At 44.9% G+C, this 27,139-nt stretch overlaps 1 protein-coding gene across 1 annotated transcript; it reads left to right on the forward strand.

Annotated features, from left to right (window-relative positions):
* The first annotated feature begins 4,767 nt into the window (after window positions 1-4,767).
* On the forward strand, window positions 4,768-11,786 carry LOC123767877 (steroid receptor RNA activator 1). Its single transcript, XM_045757926.2, has 5 exons — window positions 4,768-4,913; window positions 6,180-6,342; window positions 8,216-8,438; window positions 8,643-8,751; window positions 9,426-11,786. The coding sequence occupies exons 1-5, from the start codon at window positions 4,895-4,897 to the stop codon at window positions 9,800-9,802; spliced, it is 891 nt and encodes a 296-aa protein (XP_045613882.1). The 5' UTR covers window positions 4,768-4,894; the 3' UTR covers window positions 9,803-11,786.
* The last annotated feature ends 15,353 nt before the right edge of the window (window positions 11,787-27,139 follow it).

Below are 27,139 nucleotides of genomic sequence, written 5' to 3' on the forward strand. Positions count from 1 at the left end.
TTTTCTTATGAAATGATAAAGCTACCCATTTCATTATGTATGAGGTCAATTTTTTTTATTGGAGTTAAAATTAACGTAGATATATGACCGAACCTAACCAACCCTACCTAACCTAACCTAACCTATCTTTATAGGTTAGGTTTGGTTAGGTAGCCGAAAAAGTTAGGTTAGGTAGGTTAGGTAGTCGAAAAACAATTAATTCATGAAAACTTGGCTTACTAGGCAAATTTGGCCTTGCATAGTAGGCTGAGAAGTGAGTTCTGGCTACTAGGTACGACATATATATATATATATATATATATATATATATATATATATATATGTCGTACCTAGTAGCCAGAACGCACTTCTCAGCCTACTATGCAAGGCCCGATTTGCCTAATAAGCCAAGTTTTCCTGAATTAATATATTTTCTCTAATTTTTTTCTTATGAAATGATAAAGCTACCTATTTGATTATGTATGAGGTCAATTTCTTTTTATTGAAGTTAAAATTAACGTAGATATATGACCGAACCTAACCAACCCTACCTAACCTAACCTAACCTATCTTTATAGGTTAGGTTAGGTTAGGTAGCCGAAAAAGTTAAGTTAGGTTAGGTTAGGTAGTCGAAAAACAATTAATTCATGAAAACTTGGCTTATTAGGCAAATCGGGCCTTGCATAGTAGGCTGAGAAGTGCGTTCTGGCTACTAGGTACGACATATATATATATATATATATATATATATATATGTCGTACCTAGTAGCCAGAACTCACTTCTCAGCCTACTATGCAAGGCCCTATTTGCCTAATAAGCCAAGTTTTCATGAATTAATGTTTTTTCGTCTACCTAACCTACCTAACCTAACCTAACCTAGCTTTTTTTGGCTACCTAACCTAACCTTACCTATATATATAGGTTAGGTTAGGTTAGGTAGGGTTGGTTAGGTTCGGTCATATATCTACGTTAATTTTAACTCCAATAAAAAAAAATTGACCTCATACATAGTGAAAAGGGTAGCTTTATCATTTCATAAGAAAAAAATTATAGTAAATATATTAATTCATGAAAACTTGGCTTATTAGGCAAATCGGGCCTTGAATAGTAGGCTGAGAAGTGAGTTCTGGCTACTAGGTACGACATATATATATATATATATATATATATATATATATATATATATATATATAGCACTTCAAGGGGTCAGGATAATGATTTAGGATGGGACGGGGGAGGGGCAGGAATGGTGCCCAACCAATTGGACGGTCAGGAATTGAACGCCGATCTGCATGAAGAGAGACCATCGATCTACCGTCCAGTCAAGAGCGTAGAGGGAATTAAACTATCCTATACACACAGAAATCACAATTAATAGCGCAATATATCAAATGAACAAATAACAAAAAACAAATGAACAAAATATACTAAACTATATTTAAATAGTTAAATAAATGGGAATACAGGTCATCCATAGAAAACGGAACATCTGGATCTATGGTATACTCCCAGAAACTAACATCACTATGACCCATCAGTAATCAGTGCTGCGAATACTACAACACCAAATACCAACGACCGAAACTATGGAATCTTGATGAAAATCCTAACAAACTCCACCAGTATTCAAGGCTGTGGAACATAATCTACATATACCAACCCAGTACAAGGTACGAGGTTGGGAAACATCTCAATATTAACCCCAATCCCTATCAAAGGTTTTGTATAAACTATTGTGCAATATTGAAACTTCAATACGGGGCTAGTTTGTACATACCAGAACTAACATTAAGAAGGTTGTTTCCCTAAGGGGAGACTACAGGAGTAACACCCTAGGTAATTATTATTATATAATAAACAAAGAAGCAGCCAAGCAACTTAAGTCATGATAATGATATGATAATGATAATTTTATTTAGGTAAAAGAACATACATACAAAATGAGTTACAAGCAGAATGTTGGATTTCTAGATGCGTGGAATCCATGGAGAACATCACAATCTGGAGAGCCGATAAAACCACAGCCTTCGTCCTCATCCCTACTAATGAATGTCCCCAAACTAAAAAAAAATAAATCCTCCAAGATGAGACCAAATTCAAGAGGATTACCAGAAACTCTACTGAAGATATCATGAAGAAAGTCGACCGTATAACTGACGCAGGTAATGCTAAAGAAGGCTGAATGCACCTGCAAAAAAGTCCAAGGTGGCTACAAACTGAGATACATTTACGGTAATGTCAACACCCACAAGCCTTAGTAATCCTCTACGATCCATCGTCAGTCAAGTCCCTACACCCACGTATAATCTAGCTAAACGACTCAACACTATATTGACTCCATATGTACTAAATACGTGCAGCTTGAACCAGTCGCAGATTTCTTAGACATAGTGAAGACCACTCAGCCAGAAGGGATCTAGTTCAAGTACATTTATCGAGACTAGAAAATACATCTCAAAGGGATAGAGTAGCTTACGCTATTTCTACAAGAAAGGATCATAGCATCTCTAGACGTGGAATCACTATTTGCGAACGTCCCAGTAGACATCACCATTAACTTAATGTTAGACAGAATCTACCATGACATTAGTAATCCAAAACTAGACATAACCAGAGTCTGCCCTCCGTAATCTTCTGGAGACTTGCACCAAGATGACCCCATTCACAACCCCTTGGGGGAGACATACGCAGATAGACAGAGTAGTAAAGGAGTCCTAACTAGGAGTACCATTTGCTAACTTCTATATGGGAATGTAACTTGATTCTGTAGCGAGTACAAGCAATATACTCACTACAGGAACACTAGAAGACACCATCTTCAAAACCATAACGAAACCTCGCATTACTGCAGAGACACCAACGATATATTCGATGAATTATTTACATTTTACCCGATTTACCTGAGAGCCACTAACCCTAGTGTCCTCGACGAGGACTGGTAGCCGGCGGTTTGTCAAAGAGCCCCCATTTGCCTTGATGATCTTTTCCAGCATTTTGAAACTGCACAGTTTTGGCAGTGACGCTTCGGCGGGTAGGCGGTTCCATGGGTTAATAACCCTGTGGGTGAAAAAGCATCTCCTGTTCTCAGTCCTACATTGTTGCTTGTTGAGCTTGAAACCGTTGCTCCTTGTCTCATATTTTAAATTATCATAGTTTATTCATAAACTATGAATAATTTAAACTTCATAATTTGGATACACTGTACAGGAGAAGAAACAGCAAGCCATAAGCTAGCTCGGAGGACTGGACGTTCAAGAGGGGCGGAGCTAGCAATTACCTTCCTGTGATTGGCTGTTGAAGGGAATGCCAGCATTCTTTCTACAATGAAATACGAACAAAGAAGTACGTTCTTTTGCACAACAAGGAAAAGAACAACAGTTTCTGTTTTGTACCTGAAAGCAATTTACATCTAACTGAATAATTTAGTCCAATAAGAGGGCGGAACATCGTAGCATCGATGTTATTTGTGATCAGGCAACCACCACTGATGACGTCTCAAGTTAGGTTTCCAGGCTATTTTTTTAAACACCTGTTATATCTTGCAATATTTAATTATCACTTTTAAATAACTAATACTTATTTTTTTAAGTCGATTATAGTTGAAGCAGAATTTCATAAGCAAGGCTGGTGTGCGGAAAAAAGATGTATTTATTACGTGGATGGAGCCTTTAACTGGTCCCTTTCCTGTGATTGGTTGTGGTGAATGTCAACAAATAATATCTACCAATGATATGCAAGGTCGAGAATTCTTACTTCAGCACAACACTCCGGCTTATGGGCTGCTGTTCGGCTATTGATAGTGCGATTTCAAGATAACAGATGGCGCCAGCAGTATTTTGCAGGGGGCCTGTTGAATAGTGTAATTTGATGGCAATAGATGGCATAAGCTGTATCTTATGGTCAGGCTTGTTTGATAGTGTTCTTTAATGCCGACAGATGGCATTAGCTGTATTATTATTACTTCCGTATTCCCTCTATAAATTACGTAGCTTATGATAAGGTTTTATATGGTATTAGGTGACTTCTGCAATTACTTTTTTTTAACTTAAATTTTTTTAGATTTTAATTTTCTTTAAATTTAAACATGGCAAATATCAGCAGTTTTACCAGTCTTTTTTATCATTAATCATTACAGGTTAATCATTAATCGCTTTAATGTTTGAAAACAGCAAGACATAGGTTGACATTTAGGAGGAAAGGTAGGTTACATGGAGTTGATTAGGTAGTACTTAGTTGTCTCTTAAACTGGTTGAGAGAGGGAAAGTCTTTGATGTGACTGAGAAGGTCATTCAGCATTTTGGAACCCTTGATTTGCAGAGCATTTCTAGGTTGGTTAAGTCGCGCACTCCTGGAATTTAAAATAGATATTTGTTTCTAGTGTGGTGCCCATGGGCTCTGTTACAACTCTGTGAAGCGTTTAAGATCAGGATTAGCATTACAGTTTAGAGTTCTTATCTACTGTTTGTGAGAGTATATAATATTGGTATTTTTACATTCTTGCAAAGCCACTAACACGCACAGCGTTTCTTGCAAGTAAAATATAAATAAAATAAAATGTTTATTCAGGTAAGGTACATACATACAAGAGATTTTACATAGTCTTTAATCTAACAGATCAGGGAAAAGGAATGGATATAGTGTAGCAAAATTCGTTATTAGTATATAACTACAATATAATTTGATTACATTGGTGATTAATGATTAATGATTTCGCATTAGTGTTTTGTCTTGTCTTGAAAGACGAGGAGAGCAGCGAACACAAGCCAGCGCACATTTATATACGAAATAATTCGTGTATACAAAATTACCAATGAACTAACATGTACTAAAACGACGTTAGCAAACGCAGTGATGTACAAATCGACCAGTTGCCTCCTTCATAACCCAAGACATATTGAACTTTAACATCACAGTATGGATCCCATTGGACCAGGCAAGTGCCTATATATATATATCAAACTGATATATTGATTAAGGATATATTATCTGTTATATAGCCATAGAGGCTTTACTATCAATATAATGGTCTATATACGAGAACGACCAGAGTATTTCATGGGTTTAATTGGTGATCTTTGGGAATGGTGAACGTTATTGTACTGTTTGGGTGTACTATCTACAGGAGCCTCCACATTGTGAGGTGTAGTTTAGGAGTTAAACCCGTAAGAGTAGACTTGTTGCTGATATACTCTCGACCTCCACCCGGGGAGGTCAAGAGTATATGTTGCTTATTTTCTCCTCATTGGTGTTAGATTTTTGAGAGAGGGGAATTCTGATTTTTGCAATTAGGCTGCAGCTTTATCTGGCTACTAAATTTGATTTATTTATATACACGAGACTTGTTATATTCTTGTACAGCCACTAGTACGCGTGGCATTTCACGCAGGCCCTTAATCCTAATTTTTTCACCGGAATACGACCCGTCTAATCATTTAACAACCAGGTACCCATTCACTGCTGGGTGAACAGGACCCCATATAATAATAATAGTAATAATAATATTTTATTTAGGAAAAGTACACATAGATGCAGAGTTACAAACATATGTTGGATTTATAGATAGAGCTAGTACATACAATATCTAAAGCCACTAATATGCATAGCACTTCAGGCAAGGTGTGGAGGAATAACACTTAGACTAAAACTTAATTTATACTTTACTCCCAATTACTATTGAGTTGAAAAAAATGGAATAAGAAAAAAAGAAAAAAAAGGGGAAGATGGCAAAAATCAGCAATTGTGCAAGTTGGTCAACAAACAGCATTGTTTAGAATAGCAAGATAGGCTGATATGCCAACAATGGTTATGCTGCCAATATATAACAATTCCTGCCTGGGAATGTTAACAAATAAATATCTTAAAGCAGTTAATAATGTTGTTTCCATATTAGTTGTTTGAGCTACGCCAACAGTCCCCGTGGTGTAATGGTAAGACAATCTCCTTGCGTTTCGTGAGCGCTTTGTCCTGGGTTTGTATCCTTGCCAGGGAGGTTTTACTGGGCACCAATCCTTAACTGTAGCTTTTGTTCACCCAACAGTAAAATGGGTACCTGGTTGTTAAACGATTTGGCAGGTCGTATTCCGGGCAATATTAGGATTAAGGACTTTCCCGAAACGCTATGCATGCTAGTGGCTGTACAAGAACAACTCTTGTATATATATACTGTACATAAATAAATAAATAAATATTCGTTCTTCAGGAAATCATGAACGAGCTTGGAATGATCCACCAAAGTTTGCTTATAATGCCAGTGCTGGAGGTGCGCCAGGAAGCTCAGGTGGCAGACGTCGTTTATTGAATAAGAGAGTTGCTGTACCTATTGGCCCGACAAGCAATGTCAGTCCAGTATGTCCTGCTTTGAAGTAAGTCCCAGTCTAACCTACGAAACATCATTTTGATTAATGCTTCTTTTGTCCATCTATGTGAAGAACAGTAGAACTTTTATATGCCTCTGAATATAAATAGGAGCTGCATCGTATGGGCCAATAGACCTTCTGCAGTTACCTTCATTCTTATGTTTTTAGAGAATGAATAGAATTAGAAATACAAATGTTAGATCAGCATTTATAATATAGGAATCATTTAGAGAGCTGCTGGTGTAGAAACGAAACTATTAATATAATGCCTTTTCATTCATGAAAATTGCAAATGGTGTCATGATTATGAGTAGCTATGGTTCACTTGAATTAAGTCAATCAGTATAGATAATTCTGGTCAAACCCAGTACTGTTTAATATATTTTGATAAAGCTTTTTATATTATATAATTTATGATATTATAATATTATTATTATTATAATATTTATGATATTTTAATAATTGATATTATATATCTATAAATAAATAAATAATAAATAAATAATTATAAAAATAAATCTTCCTATACTCCCTCACCCAGGCATATACAGTACTGTAATTAGATTCAGGGTAAAGCTAGAGCAAACTCATTTAAAATTGTATCTTCCAGTTTCACCTCTACTAGTGAGGCAATATCTGGTATTTGAAGTTGCATTATATCATTTAACTCTAATTTTTTTACCTCACCCCAACTATGTTAGTTTACAGAATTTTCAGGAACATGGTTCCCCCCCCCCCCCCCCTTCCTTTGCCCTTCACTCTCCTTCCCTCTATTGATTTTGGTTTGGTTTGTTCTTTTATACCATTTCACAGGCTTTCCTGATCCCTATCACCTTGTGGAAAAAAAAATATCTTGGTATGAATCTCTTGTTCTTGAAGTTGCAGGTTTCAAGAATTCCTCTTTGTCAATTTTGTCGATTTCTTTTGCTATTTTGTATAGTGATTATATCACCTTTCTTTTTCTATCTTCTAGTTTTACCATACTGTATATAATACCTCTAGCCTCTCCTCCTAGCTCTTGTTTTCAGTTTTGAAAAGTCATTTAGTATTATGTCTGCACCGTTTTCATTTTATTGACATACTTCTTGAGATATGGGCAATTTACTACTGCTGCTTATTACAATTTTGGTCTCAAAAATGTCATGAACAGTTTCTTTAATATTTCACCATCTAAGTATTTAAAGCAATTCTGAAGTTGGAATGCATAGCATAGGCTCATTGCCTATGAGTATCGACTTGATAATGGTCCAGGATGAACTGAAATGTCGTTGTCTCCTCATCTTCTGGTGTGGGGTTAAGTCTTCATGTGCTCTGTATTCCTTTGATGCCCGAAACGCTTTGCATAATAGTGGCTTTAGGCATTGTATGTACTAGCCCTATCTATAAATCCATCACTCTTTGTAAAATCTCTTGTATGTATGTACCTTACCTAAATAAACATTTGATTTGATTTGATTTGATTATGTGGTCCTCTGCTGACTGTTTACTATCTATAACCACCATTAGATCTCTTTCTTTGTCAGGATTCTATAATGCCTTGTAAGTTGTGTATGGCCTATTTTTTTCTTATTCCAGATTCTATAATGTGGCATTTATTCACATTGAATTTAATTTGCCAAGTAGTGCTCCATACACTTATTTGTACCAGTATTAGAATAATGTGTGTGCATGAACAAGTCCATGTAGAATGAATTGGTGTAAAGTGAGGGATAGGTGTAATTTGTGTATTTCATTACTAAGTAACATGTCACAAATAAGAACTATGTTAAAACTCAAAGTAAAGAAAATAGATCCAAAGCACTTTTGATGGAGCATCTATTTTCTTTGTGAATTGTGCTACATACTTGGAATTTTGTTTTTTTGTTTTTATACTTCTCAGGTCAAGTGATACCCCACCTAATATAGGAAGTGCTCCACCTAGGCCACCTACAGTTGGTCCACCACCAGTTCCACTACCTCTTAAGAATCATAATAGTACAGCTAAGACTCTTGTAAATAATGTTACAACAGAAGCAGACATTGACCATAATCCCAAGGAAATCCTAGAGGAAGTGGAATTATCACTCAACAATTCACTCCAGAGTATCGATATTGAAATTAAGGTAAGGCTTGTTAAAAATGTATTGTTACAGCAGTATATGGGTTTGGTATATATAAGATTGATGTGTCACATTTAACAGTACTGTACTTAGATATAATATCTGATTTGATGAACAACAATATGACTGGTCATCCACCAGGCTAGCAAGATATTTTTTTAATTTGTTTCATTCTGCAGCATTTGTAATTTTCATGAACATTGACAGCATAATATTCGGGATGAGATCAGCAAACGTATTCATACGATGAAAACAATGTGGCTTGATGGAAAACTCAATGAAGCAGTTCAGAAGCGAATGTTGTCCCTTGCTAAAGGTAAGACTTATCAATAAGTGAGGAGACAAATGACCATAACAGATCTTGCAGTAGGCAGTAGTGCCCTGGTTAAAACTTTCCACCTGTTCAAACTTGAACTTTCAAGCAAGTATTCTTTTATAAAAAAAAACAGTAGTTTTAACACATACTATTTATTCTTGATATACTTTTGTATTCACTTAAATAGCACCTAAAATGCACTATTGTGAACCTTTGCTGATATGCACAAGATTTTTTCTTTGTATCGACAATTAAAAAGATCTGGCTTTGAATGGACCAGAGAAACTATTTAACTAAAAAATTATAGTACATTATAGACCATATCTTTCCAGATCTGTAGATATAGACCATATCTTTCCATACTGTACCAAATTTACTGTACAACACTTAAAACACTTACAAAGGCATTAATGCAAACTGCAACCTGAGAGTTAACGACCCCTCCAGTGACACTTACAAAGATCCAAGCGGTGCTGGTGCCACCGTGTTGACCCACATGACTGTGCTTGATTCTATCACGTGATACACTGGCTCTTTACCTTAGTGAGCAAGCAAACTATTCTGCTAAGAAAGGGGGCTTTTCATGTTAAAGCATATTTATTTACAGTATTTATTTGATATGTTGACAGCAGTTTGTAAATTGCAATGAATTTGGAACATGCTTTTTCTTTCAGCTCTCGATCACCAGGAATATGAAACCGCATGGACTTTGCATCTGGGTCTCATTGTAGATTACACAAGTCTTTGTTCTCCATGGATGGTTGGTGTCAAGACACTAATAGCCGAATGCCGCAATCGGTCAAAATGTAGAGCAAACGATTTGCCAGGTAGCGCAGTGCAAGTTCTAGATACAACTGGAGAGGGCGAGGAAAATAAAGCTGTAGCAGTTATAAGTTCTGTTATGGCTGTTGGAGATATCTCGTTAAGCAAGACAGAAGGCAGTGCATTGAGTGAGGGTGATGATAATACAGGTATTTGTAACATTGTTTCTGGCTCTATCAACAGTACTCGGGAAACCGAAAAAGAAATCGACAGTGGCACATTAGAATAGATCTTAAAAGCTTTTACATTTGTACTTTTAATACAATATACTGTATATGTTTCTAATAAAATTTGGTTTGTTTAGTTTTTGTTTTGTAGGCTTTCTTGAGGAGCCTCTTGGTGGCTCCTTGAAGCTATCCTACTAAGATAGCATCCTACTCCTACTAAGTCACATCAAGCATAGGAGTCCTGTTTGGCCTACTGGAAACCAGAGACAGAACCAGGCCATCCCTCACAGAGGCACGGGCAGCTGGGGATGCTTAGAATCACCCACACCAAGATAGCATTCCAAAAAGTACGCAAGGCAATGCAAACAACTGCAAGGTTCACATAAACCGAAGCACCGAAACAGCCAAATGAACTTTCATATGATTCACTCAATTCCAAACAATTCATTCAAACTAGCTGAAACCCTCTAGTGCGAAAGGCCATCAACAAGTGGCACCCTGGGAGTCCCAGGCTTCCATGCTAGCAATGAGTCAGTCCTATCACTGATGTCTTGAGCAATCAAACCTTTCCAAGTCACTGGCCATAGCAATTCCCACTTCTTTTCAAGATAATTGTAGGCCACACCTTGAACTTTGTCCTGTGTGGGCCATTTGCTTGTGTGTCATTCCTAGTCTTTAGTATTTGCTTCAAGCATGTCTGTTTACAATTCACCCTTGTTACATGGACTTGGTCTAATATTCACTATGAGCTGCATGTATGTAGGGCAGTCCTTTCCTAAACTCATTTAGCATAGCCCCTGCACGGACAATGTGACTTTTTAGGCATGTTAGGGAGTTCACCCCTAAAAACCCGGACCACTGGGATAAAGAGCCTTGCTATAGGTAATGCAGGAGTCATTGACTCCTCTGTGGGACCCTGCAGTTGGGGGCATTTGGTTTTTGTTTCTGGTGCACTAAAGGTTTGCATGCTTGTTCATATAGCATGTCACGGAAGTTCTTTATTGCCATGTTTATCCTATAGACTGCATTCTGTGTCAGTTCTTCTGGCAAGCATTCCTAATGCCTGGGTGTCCAGCTTGGTCACATTCCTTCAAGCCACAGTAACTTCCCTGCAGTCTGCGGTGCAGCTCATATTGGACTGACTTAATGAACCTGCACTTGCTATTTACAAGTTTGAGGGTTGACCAACAGCTTTGTTATAAACCGATGGTCAATTCTTCTGTCTCCTGCTGCCTGTTGGGTGGGTATTACTCTGAGGCCTGCAACATTGGGGTTCACAGGTTCATTTTTTTGTTCAAGCCTATAATTTAGGTTTTTGTTTCTTTGCTTCTGTAGTGACAATGCTTTACTGGTAGCTGCCACTTTGGGTTTTTGCACATGTATGCCGCTTCATGCTTGGGTAGTTGCTCCAGAGTCGGCACATTTTGTTTTGGAAATTTTGGGGATGATTTTTCCATTTTCTCTGTTGCTAGGCACCTTCAGGTAGCCATTAAGAGGAGGCTCAAGGAAACCATATATGAATGTAAGAAAATGTTTCTTTCTGGTAGAGCATTCGTGGATCCCTGATTCCCTGTCCCCCTACCAGGGGAATTGGTTTGTGATTTCTTGGTTCTGGACTGGCTCATTGCTGACATGGGAGCCAGGAGCTTCCTAGGTGCCACCTGTTGGCGGTGTTTTGCACTAGGCGGTTGAAGCTTGTTCGAGTAAATTATTTGAAATTGAGTGAATCATTTGTGACTGAGTGTTTTGATGCTTTGTTTCATGTGAATTGTGTACAGTATTTGTTTGTATTGCCTTGCTTATTTTCTGGATGCTTTTCAGTGTGGGTGATCATAACAATCCCAGCTCCCTCTTGTCTGTGAGTGAGCCAGGTTCTGACTATGGTCTCCAGTAGGCCAAATAGGACTCTTATGACTGATGTGACAATAATGAGAAGCCATCTTATTGAGATGGCTTCACTGAGGCACCGAGGCTCTATCGGAAAGAGGCATTTCATTACATTCAAAGCCAGTTTTTTAAGGAGTGAAAAAATAGTACAGTAATGTATATTTTTTTTCAATATCCTGACTATTTTAAAAAATGTACACTTGTACGTCTGATTAAAAGGAAATCAATGATTTTGACACCAGTAGATGAGGTAGATATTGCTAAGTAATCTTCCAAGTTCACATGATTATTGATTGGGCTACATTATCAAACATTGGTTAGTTTCATGGAAATTGTGTGTCAAACGATGGAGAAATAATTTACAGAAGCCAAGAAAACCCTAAAACATAATTAGAAGTGTATTACTATTTACATAAAATTAAATACAAACAGATTATTAACACTTAATAAGTTTGTTATATAATGACAAATGACAATGATCTGAAAGCGCACTCATTATAATGTCTGAAGAGTGTGTCATGCAGGTGAAGTTCCTGCTAAGGTGACATCACTAATTGTTGTCGCGTGAGGTTCCTACTAAACCCTGGACATCAGTGATGTCTTGTGATTTTCCTGCTATGCCCTGGACAAGCATTGAGTTAGCAGCATCACTAAGCATGGTATATCACTGCTAAAAAAAAAAAAATTCAATCCGGAGCCGTAGTGCAGAATCTGCTCTGTCTAATGATCTGCGAGTCACTGAAACACTCGCCCCCCCCCCCCTCCTCGTGTGAGCCTTGGATGGTTTGAGTTTTACCAGTGAGCATGTGAGTTGCCAATATTTATAATTATAGAAAATAGGGCACGTACATCATAAAGACGTATGATTTTCACCAAAGTGTTGCCACATTCCTCGAATGTTAAGAATGCTTTATTGTATCTCGAGTTTTTAAGATAATTTTCACCAATTTCAGTGCTTTGGGCCCCTTAATTATTTAAGGTACCTATTATTCTTCACTTAAAATGGATTAGGATAAGGTTATCTCAATAGAGAATTTGCTAAATACTGAATTGTAGATGGTTTTTAATCCATGAGCTAGCTAAACTATTCTTTGTTGTTTTGCATGTTTGTAATAGCAGTCCCACCTTGCACCATTTCTGCGTGATATGGTGGTATTATAATTTTTTTTAACCTCTCGGTATTACCTTATTTTTGGTCATACACATTTTCTTTGGCCATTTAACTTGGTACACTGTTCTGTCAATTAATTGTAGGAATCTCAAAAGGAGTTTATTTTATGATAATTATTACCCTGTTTACTCCTAAAATTGTGTGGGAATGGATCAGTTTGAAGAAGAAAAGGGAAGCATTATAGGTAAAAAGTTTATTAAAAAAGAGAATTCTTCATTATATCATACACTGTGTAGCATCACGAAGCATCAAGCCTCTCGTCTCATCCACTAGAGCATTTACGATATATGGGGGACCATCGATAAGCCGCCAGCGTCCTGTCCTCATCGAGGCCACTACGGTAAGTGGCCCTTAGGTAAATCATGTAAATTGGGTAAATTTAGTATATGCTTTAAACTATGGCTGTCCTGCATATGTCGGCTTTGCCCTTGACCCTTTGTTATTTTAATGTTTTGCATCATACTGAGTTGCACTTCATTGCTGGTACCTTTCATTCATCCCTTCAAGTTCAAATACGTTTATTGAGACAATAAGATACATCTCAAAAGGATATAGTAGTTTAGGCTATTTCTGCCCTTCTATTCATTCCTTATTCAGAGTTTATATATTGAAACCAGCCTTCCATTTCTGCAGAATTATCATGATCGGTACTCCCTTTGGTACCTCGGATGGTCCCTTAAATGCCCCTTCCTGCTTGTTCTGTAATTTGACTACTTTCCTTTGGTAGGCCTTGCTGCCTTTGGTAGGCCATATAGATTCTATCTATATATGAGATAGATATATATAGATAGACTCTATGTCTCTGAGATAGATATATCTATCTCAGATATATACAGATAGAATATATATGTCTCTGAGATACATACACCTATCTCGGATATATTTAGATAGAATCTATATTGCTCTGAGATAGGTCTTTGTCTCCGAGACACATGTATCTTTCTCAGATACGCCTAGATAGAGTCTGTAGGTCTCTGAAACGGATGTGTCCAGCTCGGGTACGCCAAGATAGTCTGTGGGTCTCCGAGACGGATGTGTCCAGCTCGGGTACGCCTAGATAGGGTCTGTAGGTCTCCCAGACGGATGTGTCCAGCTCGGATACACCTAGATAGGGTCTGTAGGTCTACCAGACGGATGTGTCCAGCTCAGATATGCCTAGATAGGGTCTGTGGGTCTCCGAGACGGATGTGTCGCGCTCCCGTACGCCTAAATAGGGTCTGTCGGTCTCCGAGACGGATGTATCCAGCTCGGGTATGCCTAGATAGGGTCTGTGGGTCTCCGAGACAGATGTGTCCAGCTCGGGTATGCCTAGATAGGGTCTGTGGGTCTCCGAGACAGATGTGTCCAGGGGTCTGTGGGTCTCCAAGATGGATGTGTCCAGCTCGGGTACGCCTAGATAGGGTCTGTGGGTCTCCGAGATGGATGTGTCCAGCTTGGTTACGCCCAGATATGGTCTGTAGGTCTCCCAGACGGATGTATCCAGCCCAGATGCGCCCAGATAGGATCTGAAGGTCCCATAGATGGACGTATCTAGCTCAAATGCGCCCAGATAGGGTCTGTAGGTCTCCCAGACAGATGTATCCAGCTCATATGCACCCAGATAGGGTCTGTAGGTCTCCGAGACGGATGTATCCAGCTCAGATGCGCCCAGATAGGGTCTGTGGGTCTCCTAGACGGATGTGTCTAGCTGAGATAGGCCCAGATAGGGTCTGTAGGTCCCCCAGACAGATGTATCCAGACCAAAACGCCCAGATAGGGTCTGTAGGTCCCCAAAAGACGGATGTATCCAGCTCAGATGCGCCCAGATAGGGTCTGTAGGTCCCTCAGATGGATGTATCCAGCTCAGATACGCCCAGATAGGGTCTGTAGGTTTCCTAGACGGATGTATACAACTCAGATACGCCCTGATAGGGTCTGTAGGTTTCCTAGACGTATGTATCCAGCTCAGATACGCCCAGATAGGGTCTGTAGGTCTCCTAGACGGATGTATCTAGCTCAGATACGCCCAGATAGGGTCAGTAGGTCTCCCAGACGGATGTATCTAGCCCAGATATGCCCAGATAGGGTCTGTAGGTCTCCCAGGCGGATGTATCTAGCCCAGATATGCCCAGATAGGGTCTGTAGGTCTCCCAGACGGATGTGTCTAGCTCAGATAGGGTCTGTAGGTCCCCCAGACGGACGTATCCAGCTCAGATACGCCCAGATAGGGTCTGTAGGTCTCCTAGACGGATGTATCCAGCTCAGATACGCCCAGATAGGGTCTGTAGGTATCCCAGACGGATGTATCTAGCCCAGATATACCCAGATAGGGTCTGTAGGTCTCCCAGACGGATGTATCTAGCCCAGATATGCCCGGATAGGGTCTGTAGGTTTCCTAGACAGATGTATCCAACTCAGATACGCCCTGATAGGGTCTGTAGGTTTCCCAGACGGATGTATCCAACTCAGATAGGCACAGATAGGGTCTGTAGGTCCCCCAGACAGATGTATCCAGCTCAGATGCGCCCAGATAGGGTCTGTAGGTCCCTCAGACGGATGTATCCAGCTCAGATACGCCCAGATAGGGTCTGTAGGTCTCCTAGACGGATGTATCCAGCTCAGATACGCCCAGATAGGGTCTGTAGGTCTCCCAGACGGATGTATCTAGCCCAGATATGTCCAGATAGGGTCTGTAGGTCTCCCAGACGGATGTATCTAGCCCAGATATGCCCAGATAGGGTCTGTAGGTCTCCCAGACGGATGTGTCTAGCTCAGATAGGCCCAGATAGGGTCTGTAGGTCCCCCAGACGGATGTATCCAACTCAGATACACCCAGATAGGGTTTGTAGGTCCCCCAGACGGATGTATCCAGCTCAGATACGCCCAGATAGGGTCTGTAGGTCTCCGGGACGGATGTATCCAGCTCAGATACGCCCAGATAGGGTCTGTAGGTATCCCAGACGGATGTATCTAGCCCAGATATACCCAGATAGGGTCTGTAGGTCTCCCAGACAGATGTATCCAGCTTAGATGCGCCCAGATAGGGTCTATAGGTCCCCCAGACGGATGTATCCAGCTCAGATGCGCCCAGATAGGGTCTGAAGGTCCCCCAGATAGATGTATCCAGCTCAGATACGCCCAGATAGGGTCTGTCGGTCTCCCAGACAGATGTATCCAGCCTAGATGCGCCCAGATAAGGTCTGAAGGTCCCCTAGACAGATGTATCCAGCTCAAATGCGCCCAGATAGGGTCTGTAGGTCTCCCAAACGGATGTGTCTAGCTCAGATAGGCCCAGATAGGGTCTGTAGGTTCCCCAGACAGATGTGTCTAGCTCAGATACACCCAGATAGGGTTTGTAGGTCCCCCAGACGGATGTATCTAGCCCAGATATGCCCAGATAGGGTCTGTAGGTTTCCTAGATAGATGTATCCAACTCACATACACCCAGATAGGGTCTGTAGGTCCCCCAGACGGATGTATCCAACTCAGATACACCCAGATAGGGTTTGTAGGTCCCCCAGACGGATGTATCTAGCCCAGATATGCCCAGATAGGGTCTGTAGGTTTCCTAGACGGATGTATCCAACTCAGATATGCTCTGATAGGGTCTGTAGGTTTCCTAGACGGATGTGTCTAGCCCAGATATGCCCAGATAGGGTCTGTAGGTCTCCCAGACGGATGTATCTAGCCCAGATATGCCCAGATAGGGTCTGTAGGTCTCCCAGACGGATGTATCTAGCCCAGATATGCCCAGATAGGGTCTGTAGGTCTCCCAGACGGATGTGTCTAGCTCAGATAGGCCCAGATAGGGTCTGTAGGACCCCCAGACGGATGTATCCAACTCAGATGCGCCCAGATAGGGTCTGTAGGTCTCCCAGACGGATGTATCCAGGTCAGATGCGCCCAGATAGGGTCTGAAGGTCCCCCAGACAGATGTATCCAGCTCAGATACGCCCAGATAGGGTCTGTAGGTCTCCCAGACAGATGTATCCAGCTCAGATGCGCCCAGATAGGGTCTGTGGGTCTCCCAGACGGATGTATCCAGCTCAGATACGCCCAGATATGGTCTGTAGGTCTCCCAGACAGATGTATCCAGCCCAGATGCACCCAGATAGGATCTGAAGGTCCCCTAGACGGATGTATCCAGCTCAAATGCGCCCAGATAGGGTCTGTAGGTCTCCCAGACAGATGTATCCAGCTCAAATGCACCCAGATAGGGTCTGTAGGTCTCCCAGACAGATGTATCCAGCTCAGATGCGCCCAGATAGGGTCTGTGGGTCTCCCAGACGGATGTGTCTAGCTCAGATAGGCCCAGACAGGGTCTGTAGGTCTCCCAAACGGATGTATCCAGCTCAGATAGGCCTGAATAAGGTCTGTAGGTCTCCCAGACGGATGTATCCAGCTCAGATAGGCCCAGATAGGGTTTGTAGGTCTCCTATATGGATGTATCCAGCTCAGATACGCCCAGATAGGGTCTGTAGGTCTCCCAGACGGATGTATCCAACCCAGATACCCCCAGATAGGGTCTGTAGGTTTCCTAGATGGATGTATCCAGCTCAGATAGGGTCTGTAGGTCTTCCAAACGAATGTATCTAGCCCAGATATGCCTAAATAGGGTCTGTAGGTCTCCCAGACAGATGTATCCAGCCCAAAACGCCCAGATGGGGTCTGTAGGTCTCCCAGACAGATGTATCCAGCTGAGATGCGCCCAGATTGGGTCTGTAGGTCTCCCAGACAGATGTATCCAGCTGAGATGCGCCCAGATTGGGTCTGTAGGTCCCCCAGACTTATGTATCCAGCTCAGATATGCCCAGATAGGGTCTGTAGGTCTCCCAGACGGATGTGTCTAGCTGAGATAGGCCCAGATAGGGTCTGTAGGTCCCCCAGATGGATGTATCCAGCTGAGATTGGCCCAGATTCGGTCTGTAGGTCCCTCAGACGGATGTATCCAGCTCAGATACGCCCAGATAGGGTCTGTAGGTCTCCTAGACGGATGTATCCAGCTCAGATACGCCCAGATAGGGTCTGTAGGTCTCCCAGACGGATGTATCTAGCCCAGATATGTCCAGATAGGGTCTGTAGGTCTCCCAGACGGATGTATCTAGCCCAGATATGCCCAGATAGGGTCTGTAGGTCTCCCAGACGGATGTGTCTAGCTCAGATAGGCCCAGATAGGGTCTGTAGGTCCCCCAGACGGATGTATCCAACTCAGATACACCCAGATAGGGTTTGTAGGTCCCCCAGACGGATGTATCCAGCTCAGATACGCCCAGATAGGGTCTGTAGGTCTCCGGGACGGATGTATCCAGCTCAGATACGCCCAGATAGGGTCTGTAGGTATCCCAGACGGATGTATCTAGCCCAGATATACCCAGATAGGGTCTGTAGGTCTCCCAGACAGATGTATCCAGCTTAGATGCGCCCAGATAGGGTCTATAGGTCCCCCAGACGGATGTATCCAGCTCAGATGCGCCCAGATAGGGTCTGAAGGTCCCCCAGATAGATGTATCCAGCTCAGATACGCCCAGATAGGGTCTGTCGGTCTCCCAGACAGATGTATCCAGCCTAGATGCGCCCAGATAAGGTCTGAAGGTCCCCTAGACAGATGTATCCAGCTCAAATGCGCCCAGATAGGGTCTGTAGGTCTCCCAAACGGATGTGTCTAGCTCAGATAGGCCCAGATAGGGTCTGTAGGTTCCCCAGACGGATGTGTCTAGCTCAGATACACCCAGATAGGGTTTGTAGGTCCCCCAGACGGATGTATCTAGCCCAGATATGCCCAGATAGGGTCTGTAGGTTTCCTAGACAGATGTATCCAACTCACATACACCCAGATAGGGTCTGTAGGTCCCCCAGACGGATGTATCCAACTCAGATACACCCAGATAGGGTTTGTAGGTCCCCCAGACGGATGTATCTAGCCCAGATATGCCCAGATAGGGTCTGTAGGTTTCCTAGACGGATGTATCCAACTCAGATATGCTCTGATAGGGTCTGTAGGTTTCCTAGACGGATGTGTCTAGCCCAGATATGCCCAGATAGGGTCTGTAGGTCTCCCAGACGGATGTATCTAGCCCAGATATGCCCAGATAGGGTCTGTAGGTCTCCCAGACGGATGTATCTAGCCCAGATATGCCCAGATAGGGTCTGTAGGTCTCCCAGACGGATGTGTCTAGCTCAGATAGGCCCAGATAGGGTCTGTAGGACCCCCAGACGGATGTATCCAACTCAGATGCGCCCAGATAGGGTCTGTAGGTCTCCCAGACGGATGTATCCAGGTCAGATGCGCCCAGATAGGGTCTGAAGGTCCCCCAGACAGATGTATCCAGCTCAGATACGCCCAGATAGGGTCTGTAGGTCTCCCAGACAGATGTATCCAGCTCAGATGCGCCCAGATAGGGTCTGTGGGTCTCCCAGACGGATGTATCCAGCTCAGATACGCCCAGATATGGTCTGTAGGTCTCCCAGACAGATGTATCCAGCCCAGATGCACCCAGATAGGATCTGAAGGTCCCCTAGACGGATGTATCCAGCTCAAATGCGCCCAGATAGGGTCTGTAGGTCTCCCAGACAGATGTATCCAGCTCAGATGCACCCAGATAGGGTCTGTAGGTCTCCCAGACAGATGTATCCAGCTCAGATGCGCCCAGATAGGGTCTGTGGGTCTCCCAGACGGATGTGTCTAGCTCAGATAGGCCCAGACAGGGTCTGTAGGTCTCCCAAACGGATGTATCCAGCTCAGATAGGCCTGAATAAGGTCTGTAGGTCTCCCAGACGGATGTATCCAGCTCAGATAGGCCCAGATAGGGTTTGTAGGTCTCCTATATGGATGTATCCAGCTCAGATACGCCCAGATAGGGTCTGTAGGTCTCCCAGACGGATGTATCCAACCCAGATACCCCCAGATAGGGTCTGTAGGTTTCCTAGATGGATGTATCCAGCTCAGATAGGGTCTGTAGGTCTTCCAAACGAATGTATCTAGCCCAGATATGCCTAAATAGGGTCTGTAGGTCTCCCAGACAGATGTATCCAGCCCAAAACGCCCAGATGGGGTCTGTAGGTCTCCCAGACAGATGTATCCAGCTGAGATGCGCCCAGATTGGGTCTGTAGGTCTCCCAGACAGATGTATCCAGCTGAGATGCGCCCAGATTGGGTCTGTAGGTCCCCCAGACTTATGTATCCAGCTCAGATATGCCCAGATAGGGTCTGTAGGTCTCCCAGACGGATGTGTCTAGCTGAGATAGGCCCAGATAGGGTCTGTAGGTCCCTCAGATGGATGTATCCAGCTGAGATTGGCCCAGATTCGGTCTGTAGGTCCCTCAGACGGATGTATCCAGCTCAGATACGCCCAGATAGGGTCTGTAGGTCTCCTAGACGGATGTATCCAGCTCAGATACGCCCAGATAGGGTCTGTAGGTCTCCCAGACGGATGTATCTAGCCCAGATATGTCCAGATAGGGTCTGTAGGTCTCCCAGACGGATGTATCTAGCCCAGATATGCCCAGATAGGGTCTGTAGGTCTCCCAGACGGATGTGTCTAGCTCAGATAGGCCCAGATAGGGTCTGTAGGTCCCCCAGACGGATGTATCCAACTCAGATACACCCAGATAGGGTTTGTAGGTCCCCCAGACGGATGTATCCAGCTCAGATACGCCCAGATAGGGTCTGTAGGTCTCCGGGACGGATGTATCCAGCTCAGATACGCCCAGATAGGGTCTGTAGGTATCCCAGACGGATGTATCTAGCCCAGATATACCCAGATAGGGTCTGTAGGTCTCCCAGACAGATGTATCCAGCTTAGATGCGCCCAGATAGGGTCTATAGGTCCCCCAGACGGATGTATCCAGCTCAGATGCGCCCAGATAGGGTCTGAAGGTCCCCCAGATAGATGTATCCAGCTCAGATACGCCCAGATAGGGTCTGTCGGTCTCCCAGACAGATGTATCCAGCCTAGATGCGCCCAGATAAGGTCTGAAGGTCCCCTAGACAGATGTATCCAGCTCAAATGCGCCCAGATAGGGTCTGTAGGTCTCCCAAACGGATGTGTCTAAGCTCAGATAGGCCCAGATAGGGTCTGTAGGTTCCCCAGACGGATGTGTCTAGCTCAGATACACCCAGATAGGGTTTGTAGGTCCCCCAGACGGATGTATCTAGCCCAGATATGCCCAGATAGGGTCTGTAGGTTTCCTAGACAGATGTATCCAACTCACATACACCCAGATAGGGTCTGTAGGTCCCCCAGACGGATGTATCCAACTCAGATACACCCAGATAGGGTTTGTAGGTCCCCCAGACGGATGTATCTAGCCCAGATATGCCCAGATAGGGTCTGTAGGTTTCCTAGACGGATGTATCCAACTCAGATATGCTCTGATAGGGTCTGTAGGTTTCCTAGACGGATGTGTCTAGCCCAGATATGCCCAGATAGGGTCTGTAGGTCTCCCAGACGGATGTATCTAGCCCAGATATGCCCAGATAGGGTCTGTAGGTCTCCCAGACGGATGTATCTAGCCCAGATATGCCCAGATAGGGTCTGTAGGTCTCCCAGACGGATGTGTCTAGCTCAGATAGGCCCAGATAGGGTCTGTAGGACCCCCAGACGGATGTATCCAACTCAGATGCGCCCAGATAGGGTCTGTAGGTCTCCCAGACGGATGTATCCAGGTCAGATGCGCCCAGATAGGGTCTGAAGGTCCCCCAGACAGATGTATCCAGCTCAGATACGCCCAGATAGGGTCTGTAGGTCTCCCAGACAGATGTATCCAGCTCAGATGCGCCCAGATAGGGTCTGTGGGTCTCCCAGACGGATGTATCCAGCTCAGATACGCCCAGATATGGTCTGTAGGTCTCCCAGACAGATGTATCCAGTCCAGATGCACCCAGATAGGATCTGAAGGTCCCCTAGACGGATGTATCCAGCTCAAATGCGCCCAGATAGGGTCTGTAGGTCTCCCAGACAGATGTATCCAGCTCAGATGCACCCAGATAGGGTCTGTAGGTCTCCCAGACAGATGTATCCAGCTCAGATGCGCCCAGATAGGGTCTGTGGGTCTCCCAGACGGATGTGTCTAGCTCAGATAGGCCCAGACAGGGTCTGTAGGTCTCCCAAACGGATGTATCCAGCTCAGATAGGCCTGAATAAGGTCTGTAGGTCTCCCAGACGGATGTATCCAGCTCAGATAGGCCCAGATAGGGTTTGTAGGTCTCCTATATGGATGTATCCAGCTCAGATACGCCCAGATAGGGTCTGTAGGTCTCCCAGACGGATGTATCCAACCCAGATACCCCCAGATAGGGTCTGTAGGTTTCCTAGATGGATGTATCCAGCTCAGATAGGGTCTGTAGGTCTTCCAAACGAATGTATCTAGCCCAGATATGCCTAAATAGGGTCTGTAGGTCTCCCAGACAGATGTATCCAGCCCAAAACGCCCAGATGGGGTCTGTAGGTCTCCCAGACAGATGTATCCAGCTGAGATGCGCCCAGATTGGGTCTGTAGGTCTCCCAGACAGATGTATCCAGCTGAGATGCGCCCAGATTGGGTCTGTAGGTCCCCCAGACTTATGTATCCAGCTCAGATATGCCCAGATAGGGTCTGTAGGTCTCCCAGACGGATGTGTCTAGCTGAGATAGGCCCAGATAGGGTCTGTAGGTCCCCCAGATGGATGTATCCAGCTGAGATTGGCCCAGATTCGGTCTGTAGGTCCCTCAGACGGATGTATCCAGCTCAGATACGCCCAGATAGGGTCTGTAGGTCTCCTAGACGGATGTATCCAGCTCAGATACGCCCAGATAGGGTCTGTAGGTCTCCCAGACGGATGTATCTAGCCCAGATATGTCCAGATAGGGTCTGTAGGTCTCCCAGACGGATGTATCTAGCCCAGATATGCCCAGATAGGGTCTGTAGGTCTCCCAGACGGATGTGTCTAGCTCAGATAGGCCCAGATAGGGTCTGTAGGTCCCCCAGACGGATGTATCCAACTCAGATACACCCAGATAGGGTTTGTAGGTCCCCCAGACGGATGTATCCAGCTCAGATACGCCCAGATAGGGTCTGTAGGTCTCCGGGACGGATGTATCCAGCTCAGATACGCCCAGATAGGGTCTGTAGGTATCCCAGACGGATGTATCTAGCCCAGATATACCCAGATAGGGTCTGTAGGTCTCCCAGACAGATGTATCCAGCTTAGATGCGCCCAGATAGGGTCTATAGGTCCCCCAGACGGATGTATCCAGCTCAGATGCGCCCAGATAGGGTCTGAAGGTCCCCCAGATAGATGTATCCAGCTCAGATACGCCCAGATAGGGTCTGTCGGTCTCCCAGACAGATGTATCCAGCCTAGATGCGCCCAGATAAGGTCTGAAGGTCCCCTAGACAGATGTATCCAGCTCAAATGCGCCCAGATAGGGTCTGTAGGTCTCCCAAACGGATGTGTCAAGCTCAGATAGGCCCAGATAGGGTCTGTAGGTTCCCCAGACGGATGTGTCTAGCTCAGATACACCCAGATAGGATTTGTAGGTCCCCCAGACGGATGTATCTAGCCCAGATATGCCCAGATAGGGTCTGTAGGTTTCCTAGACAGATGTATCCAACTCACATACACCCAGATAGGGTCTGTAGGTCCCCCAGACGGATGTATCCAACTCAGATACACCCAGATAGGGTTTGTAGGTCCCCCAGACGGATGTATCTAGCCCAGATATGCCCAGATAGGGTCTGTAGGTTTCCTAGACAGATGTATCCAACTCAGATACGCCCTGATAGGGTCTGTAGGTTTCCCAGACGGATGTATCCAACTCAGATAGGCCCAGATAGGGTCTGTAGGTCCCCCAGACGGATGTGTCTAGCTCAGATATGCCCAGATAGGGTCTGTAGGTTTCCTAGACAGATGTATCCAACTCAGATACGCCCTGATAGGGTCTGTAGGTTTCCCAGACGGATGTATCCAACTCAGATAGGCCCAGATAGGGTCTGTAGGTCCCCCAGACGGATGTATCCAGCTCAGATGCGCCCAGATAGGGTCTGTAGGTCCCCCAGACGTATGTATCCAGCTCAGATGTGCCCAGATAGGGTCTGTAGGTCCCCCAGACGGATGTATCCAGCCCAGGTACGCCCAGATAGGGTCTGTAGGTCTCCCAGACAGATTTATCCAGCCCAGATAGGGTCTGTAGGTCTCCCAGACGGATGTATCCAGCTCAGATGCGCTCAGATAGGGTCTGAAGGTCCCCCAGACGGATGTATCCAGCTCAGATGCGCCCAGATAGGGTCTGTGGGTCCCCCTGACGGATGTATCCAGCTCAGATGCGCCCAGATAGGGTCTGTAGGTCCCCCAGACGGATGTATCCAGCAAAGATACGCCCAGATAGGGTCTGTAGGTCCCCTAGACGGATGTATCCAGCCCAGGTACGCCCAGATAGGGTCTGTAGGTCTCCCAGACAGATTTATCCAGCCCAGATAGGGTCTGTAGGTCTCCCAGACGGATGTATCCAGCTTAGATACACCCAGATAGGGTCTGTAGGTCTCCCAGACGGATGTATCCAGCTTAGATACACCCAGATAGGGTCTGTAGGTCTCCCAGACGGATGTATCCAGCTCAGATGCGCCCAGATAGGGTCTGTAGGTCCCCCAGACGGATGTATCCAGCTCAGAAGCGCCCAGATTGGGTCTGTAGGTCCCCCAGACGGATGTATCCAGCTCAGATGCGCCCAGATTGGGTCTGTAGGTCCCCCAGACAGATGTATCCAGCCCAGGTACGCCCAGATAGGGTCTGTAGGTCTCCCAGACAGATGTATCCAGCCCAGATGCATCCAGATAGGATCTGAAGGTCCCCTAGACGGATGTATCCAGCTCAAATGCGCCCAGATAGGGTCTGTAGGTCTCCCAGACAGATGTATCCAGCTCAAATGCACCCAGATAGGGTCTGTAGGTCTCCCAGACAGATGTATCCAGCTCAGATGCGCCCAGATAGGGTCTGTGGGTCTCCCAGACGGATGTGTCTAGCTCAGATAGGCCCAGACAGGGTCTGTAGGTCTCCCAAATGGATGTATCCAGCTCAGATAGGCCTGAATAAGGTCTGTAGGTCTCCCAGACGGATGTATCCAGCTCAGATAGGCCCAGATAGGGTTTGTAGGTCTCCTATATGGATGTATCCAGCTCAGATACGCCCAGATAGGGTCTGTAGGTCTCCCAGACGGATGTATCCAACCCAGATACCCCCAGATAGGGTCTGTAGGTTTCCTAGATGGATGTATCCAGCTCAGATAGGGTCTGTAGGTCTTCCAAACGAATGTATCTAGCCCAGATATGCCTAAATAGGGTCTGTAGGTCTCCCAGACAGATGTATCCAGCCCAAAACGCCCAGATGGGGTCTGTAGGTCTCCCAGACAGATGTATCCAGCTGAGATGCGCCCAGATTGGGTCTGTAGGTCTCCCAGACAGATGTATCCAGCTGAGATGCGCCCAGATTGGGTCTGTAGGTCCCCCAGACTTATGTATCCAGCTCAGATATGCCCAGATAGGGTCTGTAGGTCTCCCAGACGGATGTGTCTAGCTGAGATAGGCCCAGATAGGGTCTGTAGGTCCCCCAGATGGATGTATCCAGCTGAGATTGGCCCAGATTCGGTCTGTAGGTCCCCCAGACTTATGTATCCAGCTCAGATACGCCCAGATAGAGTCTGTAGGTTTCCCAGACGGATGTATCCAGCTCAGATATGCCCAGATAGGGTCTGTAGGTCCCCCAGACGGATGTGTCTAGCTCAGATATGCCCAGATAGGGTCTGTAGGTTTCCTAGACAGATGTATCCAACTCAGATACGCCCTGATAGGGTTTGTAGGTTTCCCAGACGGATGTATCCAACTCAGATAGGCCCAGATAGGGTCTGTAGGTCCCCCAGACGGATGTATCCAGCTCAGATGCGCCCAGATAGGGTCTGTAGGTCCCCCAGACGTATGTATCCAGCTCAGATGTGCCCAGATAGGGTCTGTAGGTCCCCCAGACGGATGTATCCAGCCCAGGTACGCCCAGATAGGGTCTGTAGGTCTCCCAGACAGATTTATCCAGCCCAGATAGGGTCTGTAGGTCTCCCAGACGGATGTATCCAGCTCAGATGCGCTCAGATAGGGTCTGAAGGTCCCCCAGACGGATGTATCCAGCTCAGATGCGCCCAGATAGGGTCTGTGGGTCCCCCTGACGGATGTATCCAGCTCAGATGCGCCCAGATAGGGTCTGTAGGTCCCCTAGACGGATGTATCCAGCCCAGGTACGCCCAGATAGGGTCTGTAGGTCTCCCAGACAGATTTATCCAGCCCAGATAGGGTCTGTAGGTCTCCCAGACGGATGTATCCAGCTTAGATACACCCAGATAGGGTCTGTAGGTCTCCCAGACGGATGTATCCAGCTTAGATACACCCAGATAGGGTCTGTAGGTCTCCCAGACGGATGTATCCAGCTCAGATGCGCCCAGATAGGGTCTGTAGGTCCCCCAGACGGATGTATCCAGCTCAGAAGCGCCCAGATTGGGTCTGTAGGTCCCCCAGACGGATGTATCCAGCTCAGATGCGCCCAGATTGGGTCTGTAGGTCCCCCAGACAGATGTATCCAGCCCAGGTACGCCCAGATAGGGTCTGTAGGTCTCCCAGACAGATTTATCCAGCCCAGATAGGGTCTGTAGGTCTCCCAGACGGATGTATCCAGCTTAGATACGCCCAGATAGTCTGTAGGTCTCCCAGGCAGTTGTATCCAGCTCAGATACACCCAGATAGGGTCTGTAGGTCTCCCTAGACAGATGTATCCAACCCAGATACGCCCAGATAGGGTTTGGTAGGTCTCCCAGAAAGATGTAGTCAGCCCAGATAGGGTCTGTAGGTCTCCCAGACAGATGTATCCAACCCAGATACGCCCAGATAGGGTCTGTAGGTGTCCCAGACAGATGTATCTAGCCCAGATGGGGTCTGTAGGTCCCCCAGACCGATGTATCCAGCCCAGATAGGGTCTGTAGGTCTCCCAGACAGATAAATGTATCTCAGATACACCCAGATAGAATCTGTAGGCCTCTGAGACATATCTATCTCAGATACACCCAGATAGAATCTGTCTCCAAGACAGATATATTTGTCTCAGATACATATAGAATCTCTATGTCTCTGAGACAGATATATCTATCTCAGATACACTGATAGAATAGATAGATATATCTATCTCAGAGACATATAGATAGAATTATGTCTCTGAAATAGATTTATCGATCTCAGATATATATACTGTATAGGTAGATATATCTGTCTCAGAGACAATTCTATCTATATGTCTCTGAGATAAACATATCTATCTCAGACATATAGATAGAATTATATGTCTCTGAGA

Source organism: Procambarus clarkii, chromosome 86, assembly GCF_040958095.1.
Source record: "Procambarus clarkii isolate CNS0578487 chromosome 86, FALCON_Pclarkii_2.0, whole genome shotgun sequence".
In the NCBI taxonomy this organism is placed as follows: Eukaryota; Metazoa; Arthropoda; class Malacostraca; order Decapoda; family Cambaridae; genus Procambarus; species Procambarus clarkii.